Below are 17,775 nucleotides of genomic sequence, written 5' to 3' on the forward strand. Positions count from 1 at the left end.
TGGTTGTAGCAGGAGGCAGTCAGTTTGTCTAAGGGCTGGAGAACGGTACAACAATGAGCACGGTGGAGGTTCCTTACAAGTTTGGGGCTGCATATCTGCAAATGGAGTTGGAGATTTGGTCAGGATTAATGGTGTCCTCAATGTTGAGAAATATAGGCAGATACTGCCATGCCATGAGGGAATTGGCCCCAAATTGAACCACTTAAGCCCCGGAAGATTTTACCCCCTTCCTGACCAGGGGGTATTTTGCAATTCGGCATGCGTGACTTTAACGGACAATTGCGCGGTCGTGCGACGATGTACCAAAACAAATTTGACGTCCTTTTTTTCCCACAAACAGAGCTTTCTTTTGGTGGTATTTGATCACCTGTGCGATTTTTTGATCACGCGCTATAATCAAAAAAAGAGTGATTTTGCAAAAATAACAATATTTTTCACATTTTTTATATGAAATATATGAAATTCCCCCCCCAAAAAAATGTAAAAATCTAAATTTTTTTTAATTTTTGGCCAATTTGTTTTCTGCTACTTATGTTTGGTAAAAAAAAAAATCACAATAAGCACATTTTGATTGGTTTGTGCAAAAGTTATTGCGTTTAATAACTACGGGAAAGATTTTTGTCATTTTTGTTGGTTTTTTTTTTAACGAGTAATGGCGGCGATCTGCGATTTTTTTTTTGCGGGACTGCGACATTGTGGCGGACAGATCGGACCCTTGACTGACATTATTGACACTTTTGGGGGTACAAGTGACATTACTACAGTAATCAGTGCTATACATATGCACTGTTACTGTAAAAATGACACTGGCAGGGAAGGGGTTAACTTTATTAGAGATGCAGTGACTATGTGTGTCCCTAGGGGCGTGCTTCTTACTGTGCAGGGATGTGGCTGTGTGTGTAACAGCCAGAGTTGTATAAAGTACTCGAAACCCATACTTGAGTAAAAGTACAAGTGCTCGATCAAAAAGCGACTTGAGTAGAAGTGGAAGTGCTCGATCAAAAAGTGACTTGAGTAGAAGTGGAAGTGCTCGATCAAAAAGTGACTTGAGTAGAAGTACTAAAGTATTCAACATTTTTTGTACTTAAGTATTGCAAGTAGTTTTTTTTTTAATTTTGCTACTCAAGTACTGAAAGTAAAAGTACCAGTAGTTTTGAAAAAAAAATGCTACTCAAGTACTGAAAGTAAAAGTACAAGTACTGTGTTATGTAGTTATTAAAGAAAGAAGTCAAAAGTTTGAACATCATATTGTTTTTTATTATTTCAAATGCAGCTTTTATTTATACATACAGTAGCATTTATTTTCGTATGCGCTGATAATACACATGTTTTGAGCTTCATGAAACCTGCCATCTACTGTTCTGGCAGTGGTAATTTTTATAATAGTAACGAGTAACTATGCAGCACAAAAAAAAAATATCGAAGTAGAAGTATTGAAATCATCGAAAAAATGTAGTGAAGTAAAAGTGGAAGTAGGAGAAAAAAATTCTACTCTAGGAAAGTACAGATACCGCCTTTCGGTACTTAAGTACAGTAGTGAAGTAGTTCTATTTAGTTACTATACATCTCTGGTAACAGCACAGATCAACGGTCCTACATAGCAGGACCATTAGATCAGTGCTTTTACACAGGGAAGAATGACAGGCTGCTTTGTTTACACTAGCCGCCTGCCTTTCTCCCTTCACAGCGGACGATCGCGAGTGACTGGCGGACATCGGGTCCGCCGGTCACACGCACGGAGGTGTCAGTGAAGGAGCCGAGGCGGGAGCGTGCCTCCGGCGGCACGCGCCCGCCCGCTATTGGCTCCCAGGCTATAGACGTACCGGTACGTCACTTTGCCTGGCCCGGGGTTGACCGCCGCAGTATATGTACTTGCGGCGGTCGGCAACCGGTTAATCTGCAGCAGGGCAACGACCCCAATCATACAGCCAATGTCAGTAGGAACTATCTTCAGCATAAATCTTAAATACAAACAGTGTCCGCGCAACAAAAAACTCTGCATAGATAATATCAGTTTAAACCTAGCTGCTGACATAATCTGTATATCACCTCACAGAAAAATCATGTTTAATAATAAACCTCAAATATATGATCATAACGAATGAAATAAATTTAAATTATTTTTTTTTTTTAAACACAAACATCAAATATATACATATAAAAAATCAAATGTGTGACATCTTATACATCAATATCTCATGTCCATAAAAATAATGGAACTGTCTTTTTAGTGTCCATCCATGTGTATTGGGCAGATATTAATACATTTTTTAACATACATGCAAGTAAATCTTCCACCACCTCCTTGTGCTCATTTGTGAACCTTCTCTCCTGATATGACCCAGATGTCAAAAAGGGTCTAAATAAGCCTGCAAACTCTCCATGTCCCCACCCAGAATTGGCAATTCAATTATCACTCCACCTATCCACTCTTCCTTCTCAATATCTCCTCTAAGGTCTTCCAACCTCCCCAGCACACCGATCCTCAAAATAATAGAGCCATCTCTAACTTTTCTCTGTATATAACTTTTATTATTTAAAAACAACAGTATATACTGTACTTGTATACTAGTGTAGGTAAATGTATTTTTGACTCACAGTAGCTGGGTGAGTCTGGTTAATTGGTCAGGGTTACTGTAATTCAGGCTGGAGGGCTCTACAGGTCAGGCCTCTGGTACCTCCACCTGTTCTGGAAGCTTGAAAAAGTTTCTAGAAGCTAGTGGGTGGAGGCCAGGAGGTCCTGATCGGCATATTTATGGGAATCTGGCCAAACCAGAAGGCCTGGCAGGGTGGCCTTATCAGCCCATAAATATTGTGGAGCCTGGCCAGCGGGGGAGTCGGTGGAAGATGTAGTATTGAAGCTGTGTCATGTAGCCTGGGAAGGGGAACCCAGGGCTAAGGGGGTTCTGCCTCCAGGCTGGGAGCTGAGGGAGGAAGAAAGAAGGACAGAGGGATTTCCACTACCTCACAGTCTCTTCTAGGAGACACCCTGCCTTGCATGGGAGGACTTGGGCAGCAGGAAGCCTGTACAGCTGTTTTTTTTAATAGCAGCAGGATTTCCAAGAACAGTGTGAGTACCCCTACACCCCCAGGACCAAAAAGGGAGAAAGCTGCCCGATGCAAAAGCCAGCAAGCTTTCTGGAACAGTGCCAACAAGCTACCCCAATCCCTTGTCCTTGGATATTTCATCAAGCAGCCAGGTGGGCTGGTATTTCCAAGAGAGGGGACATAGAGCTCCTGCAAGGGGAACTTCCATTGCCAATTTCAGAGAGCCTGTTAGTGTTCCGGAGAGAATACAGTTGAGAATTTGTAATTTTTGCGGTGTACATAGTAAAGGAAATTGTCCTCAAGTTGTTCTTTTGAGTCAGGTTGGGCATGCCATAATCCCTTTACCCCATTCAAGTTGTTTTCTCCAAAAAAAAACAACAAAACCAAGCCTATGGACTAAATCTTTGTCTCAGGATGAAAGATGGGAAATGCGTGTTGCCTGGCTGTGCAGGAATAGGGGGACCCAAAAATCCAGCGGCTCTCTAGGGTGTAGCGCTAGAGGTTAGCAATCAGCAGTCATCTTACTATGGGAAACAGTCCACATGCCAGTGCTCCGTAGTTACACGCCAAGCAGGAAGCTAGACAAGGTGACATCATACAATCAGGGCCGGCCTTTGGGGTGTGCGAGCTGTGTGGCCACACAGGGCGCCGTGGGCAACAGGGGCGCCATGCGGCCATCAAAGCTCGCAGCAGTCAGTTACTCACAGCCAGGACGTGCCACAGCAGGACTGTCTGAAAATGGGGCTGGCTGAAGATCAATGCTCCTGAAAAATGAAATGGCCGCGGCCGGCCCGACAGGTACACTGCACATGCGCTGCCGCCGCTCGGGAAAGCCTGTACATGCTTGGCTATTCCCAGACAGACGGCGCATGCGCGGCGACGTGTTGGTACGGAGCGGCACCATTTTTTAATTCAAGGCGCCTCACCAAACATTAAGTGAGACCACTTCGCAGCCCCTGCATCTCCTATGCTGAGGGCATGGTACCTTGCCCGCAGCACTGCATCTTCTGTACTATGCCCGCAGCACTGCCTCTCCTGTACCATGCCTACAGCCCTGCATCTCCTGCACCATGCCTGCATCTCCTGCATCATGCCTGCAGCCCCTGCATCATGCCCACAGCCCCTGCATCTCCTGCACCATGCCGAAGCCCCTGCATCTCCTGCACCATGCCTGCAGCCCCTGTATCTCCTGCACCATGCCCGCAGCCTCTGCATCTCCTGCACCATGCCCGCTGCCCCTGCATCTCCTGTACCATGCCCGCAGCTCCTGCATCTCCTGCACCATGCCCGCAGCCTCTGCATCTTCTGTACTATGCTTGCAGCACTGCCTCTCCTGTACCATGCCCACAGCCCTGCATCATGCCCTCAGCCCTGCATGTACCATGCCTGCAGCCCCTGCATCTCCTGCACCATGCCCGCAGCCCTGCATCTTCTGTACCATGTCCGCAGCCCCTGAATCTCCTACTCCATGCCCGCAGCCCCTGCATCTCTCTCTTATTTGTTACAAATATTTTTATCCTCTTTGTGTATGTTTAGGTGACCAGGGGGCGAGGAGTGAGGATGAGGGTGAGGATTGCTACAAGATTAGCTCGCACAGGGCGCCTGAACACCTAAGGTCAGCCCCTGCATACAATAGCTTCTCCCTTACACGTTGCGTCCCATAAAGTGGGGACTTCATCAGGTCAAGAGATTTGGTCAGGATCAATGGTGTCCTCGATTCTAAGAAATTCAGGCAGATACTTATCCATCATTCCATAACATCAGGGAGAAGGGTGGTTGGCCCCAGCTTTATTCTGCAGCAGAAGAATGACCCCAAACATACAGCCAATGTCATTAGAAACTATCTTCAGTGTAACGAAGAACAAGGAGTCCTGGAAGTGATGGTTTGCCCCCCCCCCCCGAGCCCTGATCTTAACAACATCAAGTCTATCTGGGATTACATGAAGAGACAGAAGGATTTGAGGCAGCCTACATCCACAGATCTATGGTTAGTTCTCCCAAGATGTTTGGAACAACCTACCTACCAAGTTCCTTCAACAACTGTGTGCAAGTGTATCAAGAAGAATCAATGCTGTTTTGAAGGCAAAGGGCGGTCACACCAAATATTGATTCGATTTGGATTTCTCTTCTTTTCATTTACTTTCCATTTTTGATAATTAATAAAAATAAACTATCAACACTTCTATTTCTGAAAACATTCTTCATCTACAGTATTTTTTTTTTTTTTTACACCTGCCTAAAATTTTTGCCCAATAGTGTATGCTGTTTGTTTTAAACATAAAAATCTACTAAAACCCTCAGGCCCCGTTCACACTGGGGCGACGCTACTTGCCGGGGCGACCTCATAGGTTGTGGCGCGCTGCTCGCACCGCGACCTCGGAGCGGCCGGCACGGACTTCATAACATTGAAGTTTATGCAGGTCGCTCCGGGTCGCCCCAAAGAAGCTCCGGACCCTTTTTCTAAGTCGGAGCGACTTGTGTCGCTCCTATTAGAACGGGTCCGCAGCTTCTCTATGGAAGGCGACCTACGGCGACCTGTCAGGTGACCAGGTCGCCTGACAGGTCGCCCCCGTGTGAACGGGGACTCAAAGTATTTTAGCATGGGTCTGGTAAAACCCTCTCCCCAGGAAAAAACCTGGCAGTGAAGGGGTTAATGTCGAACATGCAATTAAACCCTAGTACACATGATGAGAAAATATGATGAAAAATATCGCTTTGGAAGCGATCGTCTGATAATTTGATCGTCTGTACATAGATTTCAAGAGCCAATCACAATTCAGGTGAAATTATCCAAAGAAAATTTCCATGAAAAATTTTCTTGTGCAATAAACCGAATGAACGATTTCTATTTAATTAGTAAAGTATTAGTCCGAAAAAAAAAAATCAAGTGACCAAGAACGCGCATGCTCGGAAACGGAATACAATATACATTACAATATAATACAAAACATTACATGACTTCCGAATTTGTATCCTGTCATATGAGAATTTCCGTAACTTTAGTAACCTCTAGATTTTCGTCCAATATTCTCATTGTTAGGCTCCATGTACACGGGACGTTGTTAAAAGTCCCTTTGAATGCTGGAATTTTTAGGACGTTTGAAACGTCCGTTCGGTCGCGTTTGTACCCGCATTTAGCGGGCGCTTAGTGGGCGTTTTGGTTAAGAACCGTTCCTAGAGGTCAAAAAAATTATTCCCCTTTAAAATGTAAAAACGCAAACGCCAAACGCGGGTCATCGCGTTCGGTCGCGTTCCGACGCATTCGGTTGCGTTTTTGCGTTTGAAACGCCGGGAAACACGCGTTCGAACGCAAATAATTGCATTCTAAAAACAGTCCCTGAACGCAACTGCCCGCAAATGACCGCAAACGACCTGGTGTACATGGACAGATAAGATAAAATGTAGGTGGGTTCAGGGGCTTCTAAAAAAAACGCCCAACTGCTCCTAAACCATTTCCAGCGTCCCGTGTACATGGAGCCTTAGAGAGGCTGGATTCACCCCTTTTTCATGGATAGTGTAGGACCCACTGATAATGGGGTACTTTGACGCAGTGGTGGGCTTGAGCACGATATGGCCATATGGTGGGACTAAACCCCCATTTTTATTTATGGATTGTCTCCATATTTAATAGTCATTTCTTTTGCATGGTTGCGCTATTCTTTTTTAATATACATGTTGCTTGGTCCATAGCTGCACCGGCTTTAGATATACATGTTCAGGGTTTGCTCCCCCAATTTTTTGCTGGTTTATTATGTATTCGGTCTGACCAGACTTCTGAGGTTGAGCAACCCTCCCCACCCCCCACACACACCTGTATTCTATCAGTGTCCACTATCAAGTAGATATAGGAGGAGTCTCTTGTAGTGCATTAGCACATCTTTCCCAGCAAGGAGTGTTGTCTCCAAGGGTTAGAAAGGCTGGATTCATCCCTTTTTTATGGATAGTGTAGGACCCACTGATAATGGGGTACTTTGACGTAGTGGTGGGCTTGAGCACGATATGGCCATATGGTGGGACTAAATCCCCATTTTTATTTATGGATTGTCTCCATATTTGATAGTCATTTCTTTTGCATGTGTGCGCTATTCTTTTTTAATATTCTCATTGTACCAGGCTTAAAGCCCAACGCCAGGAAACGTAAACATTATCCCTTGCAGTGGGGCTACGCCGGCAGTGCAAAGGTTAATTGCTTATTTAGTCAAGGGGAGAGGGGAATCATATTTATTCTACCTGATCCCCCCTGGTGAACAGCTCTCCCCCACATTCCGGAGCTGGACTGTCCCCTGATATCATCACATCTACTGCAGGTATATGGACCCTGCATTGGTCTTGATGACATCAGGACTTTAGACTGCTTGAGTGCAGGGGAGAAGACATTGCAGGGGCCAGTCTAGCAGTATGGGGGATGAAGACAAGTAAATAACCTTTGCAGTCCAGGCACAGCCCCACTGCAAGGGATCATTTTCAAGTTTCCTGAAGTTGGGTGTTAAAGAGTTATGGTGGCTATACACACTTAGACAAAAAACGATTTTCTTTTCCAAACTCCTCCAATAGAAATAATCAATCCATAATTAACAAACTGTTTGATTGTTCTGCCATACACAGGGATGTGGATTTCCATTTATCAGGCTCGGCTCACACGGTTTGCTTTTGATCTCTTTCTGCAGTGCTTTTTGCTGTTCGTTTTACATTTTTTATTCCTTTTTTTTGGGCTTATTTGTTGTTGGGCAGATTAACCACTTCTGGACCGCAAGGATTTTCCCCCTTAATGACCACGCCATTTTTTGCAATTCGGCACTGCGTTACTTTAATGGAAAATTGTGCGGTCCTGCAACGCTGTACCCAAATAAAATTGACGTCCTTTTTCCCACAAATAGAGCTTTCTTTTGGTGGTATTTGATCACCACTGCGATTTTTATTTTTTGCGGTATAAACAAAAAAAAGAGCGACAATTCTGGAAAAAAACAATATTTCACATTCTGCTATAAAACATTCCCAATAAAAAATTAAAAAATCAAAAATTTTCATCCTTTTAGGCCAATTTGTTTTCTGCTACATATTTTTGGTAAAAAAATTGCAATAAGCGTATTTTGATTGGTGTGCGCAAAAGTTATCACGTCTTCTAACTATGGGAAAGATTTATGTAATTTTTAACATTTTTTTTTTGCTAATAGTGGCGGCAATCTGTGATTTTTAGTGGGACTGCAACATTGCGGCGGACAGATCGGACCCCTAACTGACATTTCTGACACTTTTGGGGGGACCAGTGACATTACTACAGTAATCAGTGCTAAAAATATGCACTGTTACTGTAATAATGACACTGGCAGGGAAGGGGTTAACACTGTGGCGATCAAAGGGTTAAGTGTGAGTCTAGGGGAGTGTTTTCTAACTGTGGGGGGGGGCTCTGACTGGGGAAAGACAGAGATCTGTGTTCCTGCTTAGCAGAAACACAAGATCTCTATTTTCTCCCCTGTCCGAACGGTGATCTGCCTTGTTTACATAGGCAGCACCATAGTTCTGCCTCTCTTGGGAATGATCACGGGTGGTCGGAGGACATTGGGTCCACTGGAGCGGCTAATTGGCTCCCCCTCTATCCAATCAGTGCACAAACTGTATGGGGGAGGGACTTGTGAAATGATCACAGAGACCTGTGATCCTATATAGAAGGATCACAGGTACTCTCTGATCATTTCAGGGAGAAGGACGGTCCGCTGTGTTTACAACTGCTGACCATTCTCTCTCAGCGGGGAGCGATCACGGGTGCCTGGCGGTAATTGCGGCCGCCGGTCCCGTGGATCGGCATCTCCGCTGCGGCGGGGCTGAAGCACGGCGGCGAACGTGTCCCCCCCCAGCACCACCGACATAGGGCTACGCTATTTTGTGCAGCCGAGCCAGCCTGCCGCAGTAAATCTGTTAAAAATGCAAATCACAGCAAAAGCACAGCATAAACCCACTACATGCTTTTCTGAAGCTTCTCAATTGAAGTCTATACAACCAAAAAAGAAGAAAAAAGAACAAAAAAAAAAACATTTTACATTAAAAAAAAAAAATTCCTGACCCTTTCCAAAAACGCAGTGGCTGAAAAAAGCATAGATATGAACGTGTCCGTAGGAAACCGTGTTAAATAAACTGTATTGCGTTTCTGCAAAAATGCACCAAAAAATGCATAGGTGTGAACCTGAGCCCTAAGGCTTTTACGTTTTTTAATCCACCCAACAACAAATTGGGGGAAAAAAAACGCATATAAAAAAAAGCAACATTTTACATTTAAAAAAAATTCCTGAACCTTTCCAAAAACGCAGTCGCTGAAAAAAGCATAGATATAAACGTGACCCATAGTGTGTTTCTGCATAAAGCACCAAAAAATGCATAGGTAGGTGTGAACCTGAGCCCTAAGGCTTTTGCGTTTTTTAATCCACCTAACAACAAATTGGAAAAAAAAAAAAAAAAGCAACATTTTGCATTTAAAAAAAAATTCCGTGCCCTTTCCAAAAACGCAGTGGCTGAAAAAAAGCATAGATATAAACGAGTCCCATAGTGCATTTCTGCAAAAAGCACCAAAAATGCATAGGCGTAAACCTGAGCCCTAAGGCTTTTTTGCGTTTTTTTAACCCCCCCCCCCTCAACAACAAATTGGAAAAAAAAAAAAAGCAAAAAAAAAAAGCAACATTTTGCATTTAAAAAAAAATTCCGTACCCTTTCCAAAAACGCAGTGACAAATTGGAAAAAAAAAAAAAAAAAAGCAACATTTTGCATTTAAAAAAAAATTCTGTACCCTTTCCAAAAACGTGTCCCATTGCGTTTCTGCAAAAAGCACCAAAAATGCATAGGTGTGAACCTGAGCCCTAAGGCTTTTGCATTTTTTAATCCACGAAACAACAAATTTGAAAAAAAAAAAAAAATTCCTGAGCCTTTCCAAAAACGCAGCAGCTGAAAAAAGCATAGATATAAACGAGTCCCATAGTGCATTTCTGCAAAAAGCACCAAAAAATGCATAGGTGTGAACCTGAGTCCTAAGGCTTTTACGTTTTTTAATGCACCCCCAACAACAAATTGGAAAAAAAAAAAAAGCAAAAAAAGCAACATTTTGCATTTAAAAAAAATTCCTGACCCTTTCCAAAAAAACGCAGTGGCTGAAAAAAGCATAGAAATAAACGTGTCCCATAGTGCATTTCTGCAAAAAGCACCAAAAAACGCATAGGTGAGAACCTGAGTCCTAAGGCTTTTTGCGTTTTTTTAATTCCCCCAACAACAAATTGGAAAAAAAAAAAATGCATAAAAAAAAGCAACATTTTACATTTAAAAAAAATTCCTGAGCCTTTCCAAAAACTCAGTGGCTAAAAAAAGCATAGATATAAACGTGTCCCATAGTGCGTTTCTGCAAAAAGCACCAAAAAATGCATAGGTAGGTGTGAACCTGAGCCCTAAGACTTTTACGTTTTTTAATCCACCCAACAACAAATTGGAAAAAAAAAACACATTAAAAAAAAAAGAAAGCAACATTTTGCATTTAAAAAAATTCCTGACCCTTTCCAAAAACGCAGCGGCTGAAAAAAGCATAGATATAAACCTGTCCCATAGTGCATTTCTGCAAAAAGCACCAAAAAATGCATAGGTGTGAACCTGAGTCCTAAGGCTTTTGCGTTTTTTTTAATCCACCCAACAACAAATTGGAAAAAAAAAAAAATGAATAAAAAAAAAAAGAAAGCAACATTTTGCATTTAAAAAAAAATTCCGTACCCTTTCCAAAAACGCAGTGACTGAAAAAAAGCATAGATATAAACGAGTCCCATAGTGCGTTTCTGCAAATAGCACCAAAAATGCATAGGCGTAAACCTGAGCCCTAAGGCTTTTTTGCGTTTTTTTAACCCCCCCTCAACAACAAATTGGAAAAAAAAAAAAAGCAAAAAAAAAAAGTAACATTTTGCATTTAAAAAAAAAATTCCGTACCCTTTCCAAAAACGCAGTGACAAATTGGAAAAAAAAAAAAAAGCAACATTTTGCATTTAAAAAAAAATTCCGTACCCTTTCCAAAAACGTGTCCCATTGCGTTTCTGCAAAAAGCACCAAAAAACGCATAGGTGTGAACCTGAGCCCTAAGGCTTTTACGTTTTTTAATCCACCCAACAACAAATTGGAAAAAAAAAGCAACATTTTCCATTTAAAAACAAATTCCTGAGCCTTTCCAAAAACGCAGTGGCTGAAAAAAGCATAGATATAAACGTGTCCCATAGTGCGTTTCTGCATAAAGCACCAAAAAACGCATAGGTGTGAACCTGAGCCCTAAGGCTTTTACGTTTTTTAATCCACCCAACAACTAATTGGAAAAAAAAAAAAAAACACATTAAAAAAAAAAAAAAAAAAAAAAGCAACATTTTGCATTTGCAAAAAATTCCTGACCCTTTCCAAAAACGCAGCGGCTGAAAAAAGCATAGATATAAACCTGTCCTATAGGAAACCGTGTTAAATAAACTGTAGTGCGTTTCTGCAAATAGCACCAAAAAACGCATAGGTGTGAACCTGAGCCCTAAGGCTTTTGCGTTTTTTTTTAATCCACCCAACAACAAATTGAAAAAAAAAAACCGGAAAACACATAAAAAAACGTACAAAAATGCATCAAAAGCGCGTGTGCGAAAACGCATAGTGCACCGCAGAAGTGTCAGCTTTGTGTATCAGTGTGCTAGAAAGTGTTAATCCGCACCGTTGTATAGACCAGAAGCAGGAGGTAGGCAGCGACACCCCTGCGATACCACCTCCCACACTGAGTGATTCATATACCGGTATACACAGAATATATATATATATGGATATAGATAGTGACATTTTTGTGAAAGGCATGCATGTCATTTGCTGTAGATTACAAGCAGCTTTAGTATGTTTTATTCATGCTGAGCATCCTTGGAGCTCAGCATCACTTGCATTGATGATGCTGGGATCCAGCATCTCTGGGAGCTGACTGCACCTTGTCTTGAAGAATCCCTGAGTTGGTGATTCAGAGGAACTGATGTCATTGTGTCACGGGGTATGCAGACTGAATGGAGAGGAGAAGAGGAGGGCTCTGGGAAGAGGAGGAGGAGGAGGAGGGTGCATGGTGATACAGCAGGACAATACCAGCCAGACCTTACCATAACAAATGAGATGGACCTCCAAGAATAAGCAGTGCCGCTTCCTCTACGTTGGTAAGCCTGCAGAGTGTACAGTGGATGAGATGTCCCCCAGCATCATCATCATCCCCTGTGCACCTCTCATCCTCTCTTCTCCAGGCTGGTAGAGGCCCCCTCTTACATGTGCAGTAAGGCACCACGGAGGACTTAACCCCCCTGGCTGTCTGGCAGCTCTGCGCCAGCTTTCTAGGATATGTTTCATCGTCAGGTGCATGCACAGAAGTTCTTGTGAAGCATCCTATCTACTGGCCTTCAGACTTCTGGACGGCGCTCTCGCCAACTTCTCACTACAGTGGACATCCCTTGCTTGTTGGACACGTCCGGAGGAACGCTGCCGTCCTCCCAGGACACTGTGTGCAGCGGGAACCACGCCACCTTGCTCCTCCCACTGCACCTGGCCATGGACTCGGTGTTTGGTGATGACATTAGTATCATTGCGCAGGAGACCCTGGCGCAAGAGGAAGAAGAAGAGGAAGACTGGGTGGATAGTCCCAACACTGACCAGTCGGGGGATATGTGTTCAGCTTCACATTTTGCCTTGATAACTGCCTATGGTGACATCAAAGAGCGTCTAAGTTCCCTAGAGAGAGAGAACGCAACATTGCGTCGGAAACTCAAAGTGTATGAGATCAAGGTGAGCACTGTCAATGGGGGGGGGGGGGGGGGAGGGGGGGCATACCGGGGGGGCATACCCATATAACACCATACCTAAATCAGAACAAATCTTGTATTGACGCAAACAAGTGCTAGAGGACATGTCGTTTAATCACCGTAAGCTCTGGATAGGTAAGACGCAAAGGGCCTGTTTATATACAGGACTCATGGGGTATGACGGGAAGCACTGTCAATTGGGGGGGGATAAAGTGTACACATATAACACCATACCTAAGGCGGATAAAAACAAATCTGATATCCATGCAAGCAGGTGCTAGAGGACATGTCGTTTAATAAGCATACATTTAGGATAGGTAAGACTTGAAGGGTCTGTTTATATACCTATATATATATAGGACTGTTGAAGGTTCTGAGGTTAGGCGAGGAATTGGAAACAGGAATGCACCACCTATAGCGTAGGTAATTATGTTATACAGCTGGTATAGCGGTTGGTATGAATAGGATGAGACCCTTGTAATAAAGTGGCAAGAATGTAGTTAGGAGTCCTTATATTGTATTGTGATAACTGTATGTGGTGTGTATGTGTGTGTTTATATATATTTATATATAATATATATAAACACAAAATATAATAAATATAAATATAAAAATATATAAATAAAAATATAAATATATATATAAACAAAAATATAATATTTATAAATATATAAAGTTTATATATATATATATATATATATATATGTATATATTAGATATATATTATATTTTTCCTTCATATAAGCTTATACAAAAAATGTAGGACAAAACAAAAAGAAAAACACACACACAGAGACAGCAAGTCAGGCCTTCTCTCCAACATCAGTGCTTGACCTCACAAATGTTCTTCTGGAAGAATGGTCAAACATTCCCATAGACACACTCCTAAACCTTGTGGACAGCCTTCCCAGAAGAGTTGAAGCTGTTATAGCTGCAAAGGGTGGGCCAACTCAATATTGAACCCTACAGACTAAGACTGGGATGCCATTAAAGTTCATGTGTGTGTAAAGGCAGGCGTCCCAATACTTTTGGTCATATAGTGTGTATATGTGTATATATATATATATATAGATAGATAGATAGATAGATAGATAGATAGATAGATAGATAGATAGATACACACACTGTATATTATATTGTCAAGAGTATTGGGACGCCTGCCTTTACACACACATGAACTTTAATGGCATCCCAGTCTTAGTCTGTAGGGTTCAATATTGAGTTGGCCCACCCTTTGCAGCTATAACAGCTTCAACTCTTCTGGGAAGGCTGTCCACAAGGTTTAGGAGTGTGTCTATGGGAATGTTTGACCATTCTTCCAGAAGCGCATTTGTGAGGTCAGGCACTGATTTTGGACTAGGAGGCCTGACTCGCAGTCTCCGCTTTAATTCATCCCAAAGGTGTGCTATCGAGTTGAGGTCAGGACTCTGTGCAGACCAGTCAAGTTCCTCCACCCCAAACTCACTCATCCATGTCTTTATGGACCTTGCTTTGTGAACAGTCATGTTGGAACAGGAAGAGCCAACCCCAAACTGTTCCCACAAAGTTGGGAGCATGAAATTGTCCAAAATGTCTTGTTATGCTGATGCCTTAAGAGTTCCCTTCACTGGAACTAAGGGACCAAACCCAACCCCTGAAAAACAACCCCACACCATAATCCTCCGCCCCCCCCCCTCCACCAAATGATTTGGACCAGTGCACAAAGCAAGGTCCATAAAGACATGGCTGAGCGAGTTTGGGGTGGAGGAACTTGACTGGCCTGCACAAAGTCCTGACCTCAACCCAATAGAACACCTTTAGGATGAATTAGAGTGGAGACTGCGAGCCAGGCCTTCTCGTCCAACATCAGTGCCTGACCTCACAAATGCACTTCTGGAAGAATGGTCAAACATTCCCATAGACACACTCCTAAACCTTGTGGACAGCCTTCCTAGATGAGTTAGTGTCCATTCACACTACTGCGACTTGTCAGGCTACTTGTCAGCCTGACAAGTCACGGTCCGTCGCGGTCCACTGTGTGCTACAGGAACGGTTCTAATAGGAGGGACACAAGTCGCTCCGACTTAGAAAAAGGTTTCTATACTACTTCGGGGCGACTTGCATAGACATTCATTATTTGAAGTCCGTGCAAGTCGCGCCGAAGTCGCGGTGCACGCGACTTCACAGGTCGCACCCGAAGTCGTGCCGCGTTAGTGTGAACCGGCACTTAAAGCTGTTATAGCTGCAAAGGGTGGGCAAACTCAATATTGAACCCTAGTTCAATAACTATAGTTATAGTTCAACCCTATAGCTAGTACTACGTCGCTAGCCTGTGAGGGTCTAGGGAGCTCCCGCGCGGTCACGAACCCCCCCGCGCGTGTGACCGGCGGACCCGATGTCTGCCGGTCACTCGGCGATCGTCGGTGCAGAGGGAGAAAGGCAGGCGGCTGATGTAAACAAGCCGCCTGTCACTCTCCCCTGTGTAGGAATGGTGATCATACGGATCTACTATGTAGGACCGTTGATCACTGTTCCTACACCTCAAGCCACAGCCAATCACAGTAAGAATCACGCCCCTAGGGACACACATAACCCCTCCCTCTCAAATAAAGTTAACCCCTTCACTACCAGTGTCATTTTACAGTAACAGTGCATATGTATAGCACTGATTACTGTAGTAATGTCACTGGTAACCCCAAAAGTGTAAAAAATGTCAGTCAAGGGTCCGATCTGTCCGCCGCAATGTCGCAGTACCGCAAAAAAAATCGTAGATCGCCACCATTACGCGTTAAAAAAAAAAACAACAAAAATGACAAAAATCTTTCCCTTTGTTAGTAAACGCGATAACTTTTGCGCAAACCAATCAAAATACGCTTTTTGCAATTTTTTTTTTAACAAACATATGTAGCATAAAACAAATTGGGCGAAAATGTTAAAAAATTTTGATTTTTAAATTTTTTTGGAGGGAATTTCATATAAAAAAATGTGAAAAATATTGCTATTTTTGCAAAATTGACGCTCTTTTTTTGTTTATAGCGCATGATCAAAAAATCGCACAGGTGATCAAAGACCACCAAAAGAAAGCTCTGTTTGTGGGAAAAAAAGGACGCCAAATTCGTTTTAGGTACAGCGTCGCACGACCGCGCAATTGTCCGTTAAATTCACGCAGTGCCGAATTGCAAAATAGGCCCTGGTCAGGAAGGGGGTAAAATCTTCCGGGGCTTACGTGGTTAAAGGTCATGTGTGTGTAATGGCAGGTGTCCCAATACTTTTTGGTATAGTGTGTATATATATATATATATATATATATTTTTTTTTTTTTTTTTATTTATTATTTATATTTTTTTACATATATATATATATATATATATATATATATAAACACACACATTTTTATAGATTTTTTTTCCTTCATATAAGCTTAAACAAAAGCAAATCATATATACTGTATATATATATATATATATATATATATATATATATATATATATATATATATATATATATATATATATATATATATATATATATATGGGTTCTTCAAAAAGTTTTCACACTTTTTTTAGCTGCCCACGTTTGCCTTTCTTTATTTCTATAATTTCACGTACTTCTACTGATATTTCTTTACCCGTATACATACAGACCAAGCCCCCCAGCAGGGGGATAAATAAAAACACTGACCGCGTTTCTTAGAACAGACGCCTTTTAGTTTCATTCTTCCTAGAAAAAAAAATAAGAAATCGACCCAGGAAAGGTTATGGTTTGCCAGTCACTGTCACTTTTACTGCACAGTTTGATTTTCATGTACATTTTGAAACATAGAAAGTGTATAGAAATATAAAAAACAAACTTATATACTGAATACTTTTCACTATAAAGCAGCCCATACTGTATTTTTTTTTTGTCGTTCAGCCAGCTGGTTAAAGGAAAAAAATCCCCCAATCCTCCCATTCACACACTTGATGTGGATGGGGGAATCCTCACACAAGCCTAGTACACACGCAACGATTATCGGCCAACCGGTCGTCCGTCTTTTGTCTAGAGTGGTGTCTGTTGGTTGGAATGTGCTCTAGACTGCACACAAATTTTCTCGTACGACAGAATTCTACTTCAGAAGTGATGTCATGTGTTGGATTGCTTTCTTTGTGTTCTTTCATCTCTGAGCATGCCCAGTCTTGCTCATCAGATTTTTCCCTGTCGATATCTGTACTGACTGATAGAAAATCGGCCGTTATGTTGACGGGCAACAAAAATGTTATAGCCTGCACACCAGATTTTTTTCGGCCGAAAAGTCGAAGTCGGTTGTCGGAAGCATCATACTAACAAGCCGAAAATCGGCCGATTGGACGTTGGCCGAAAATTCCCGGCCAATAATCGATGCGTGTGTACGAGGCTTAAGTTATTGTATTCTGATGACGGGGAGACTTCCCTGCAATAAGAATACACTGATCAGCCCTGCTGGCTATAGCCGGCGGCACTGATCGATCAGGAAAAACCTGACAGGGTGGTTGTACAGAAGTCGATCGGTAGATCAACCAGCCTGCTCTCATACACTCATCAAGAATTGTCTGGTCCCTGCGGAACCAGCCAAAATGCAATCTATGTATGGATGGCTTTATTGTCAATCCCGTACTTTTATCATAACACAGTGTTTTTATAATAATAGTCCTTTAACTACTTAAGGACCAGCCGCCGTGTATATACACTGCAGCAAAGTGGCGCTATTGCGCGAAACGACGTACCTGTACATAATTTTGTTCAATAGCCACTAGATGGCGCCATCGCACTGCTGGAGGCACAATGTCTGCCGGCCACCCGCGATCATCTCCGAGAGAGGCAGAAGGGTGATCTGCTTATGTAAACAAGGCAGATCGCTGTTCGGCAAGGGGACAAGCAGGAACTTGGATCTCTGTCTTCCCCCCAATCAGTG

The 17,775-nt window shown here is 42.6% G+C and overlaps 1 protein-coding gene across 1 annotated transcript in view; it reads left to right on the top strand.

The window, feature by feature from the left end:
• The first annotated feature begins 12,128 nt into the window (after window positions 1-12,128).
• The window catches only part of TBKBP1 (TBK1 binding protein 1), a 267,510-nt gene continuing 261,863 nt past the window's right edge, over window positions 12,129-17,775 (top strand). Inside the window, exon 1 of the mRNA XM_082271866.1 lies at window positions 12,129-12,849. Coding sequence (XP_082127992.1) covers window positions 12,616-12,849 — 234 coding nt within the window. The 5' untranslated portion in view covers window positions 12,129-12,615. The remainder of the gene's footprint in view (window positions 12,850-17,775) is intronic.

Source organism: Pelophylax lessonae (genome assembly GCF_965119305.1).
Source record: "Pelophylax lessonae genome assembly, chromosome: 11".
Classification (NCBI taxonomy): Eukaryota; Metazoa; Chordata; class Amphibia; order Anura; family Ranidae; genus Pelophylax; species Pelophylax lessonae.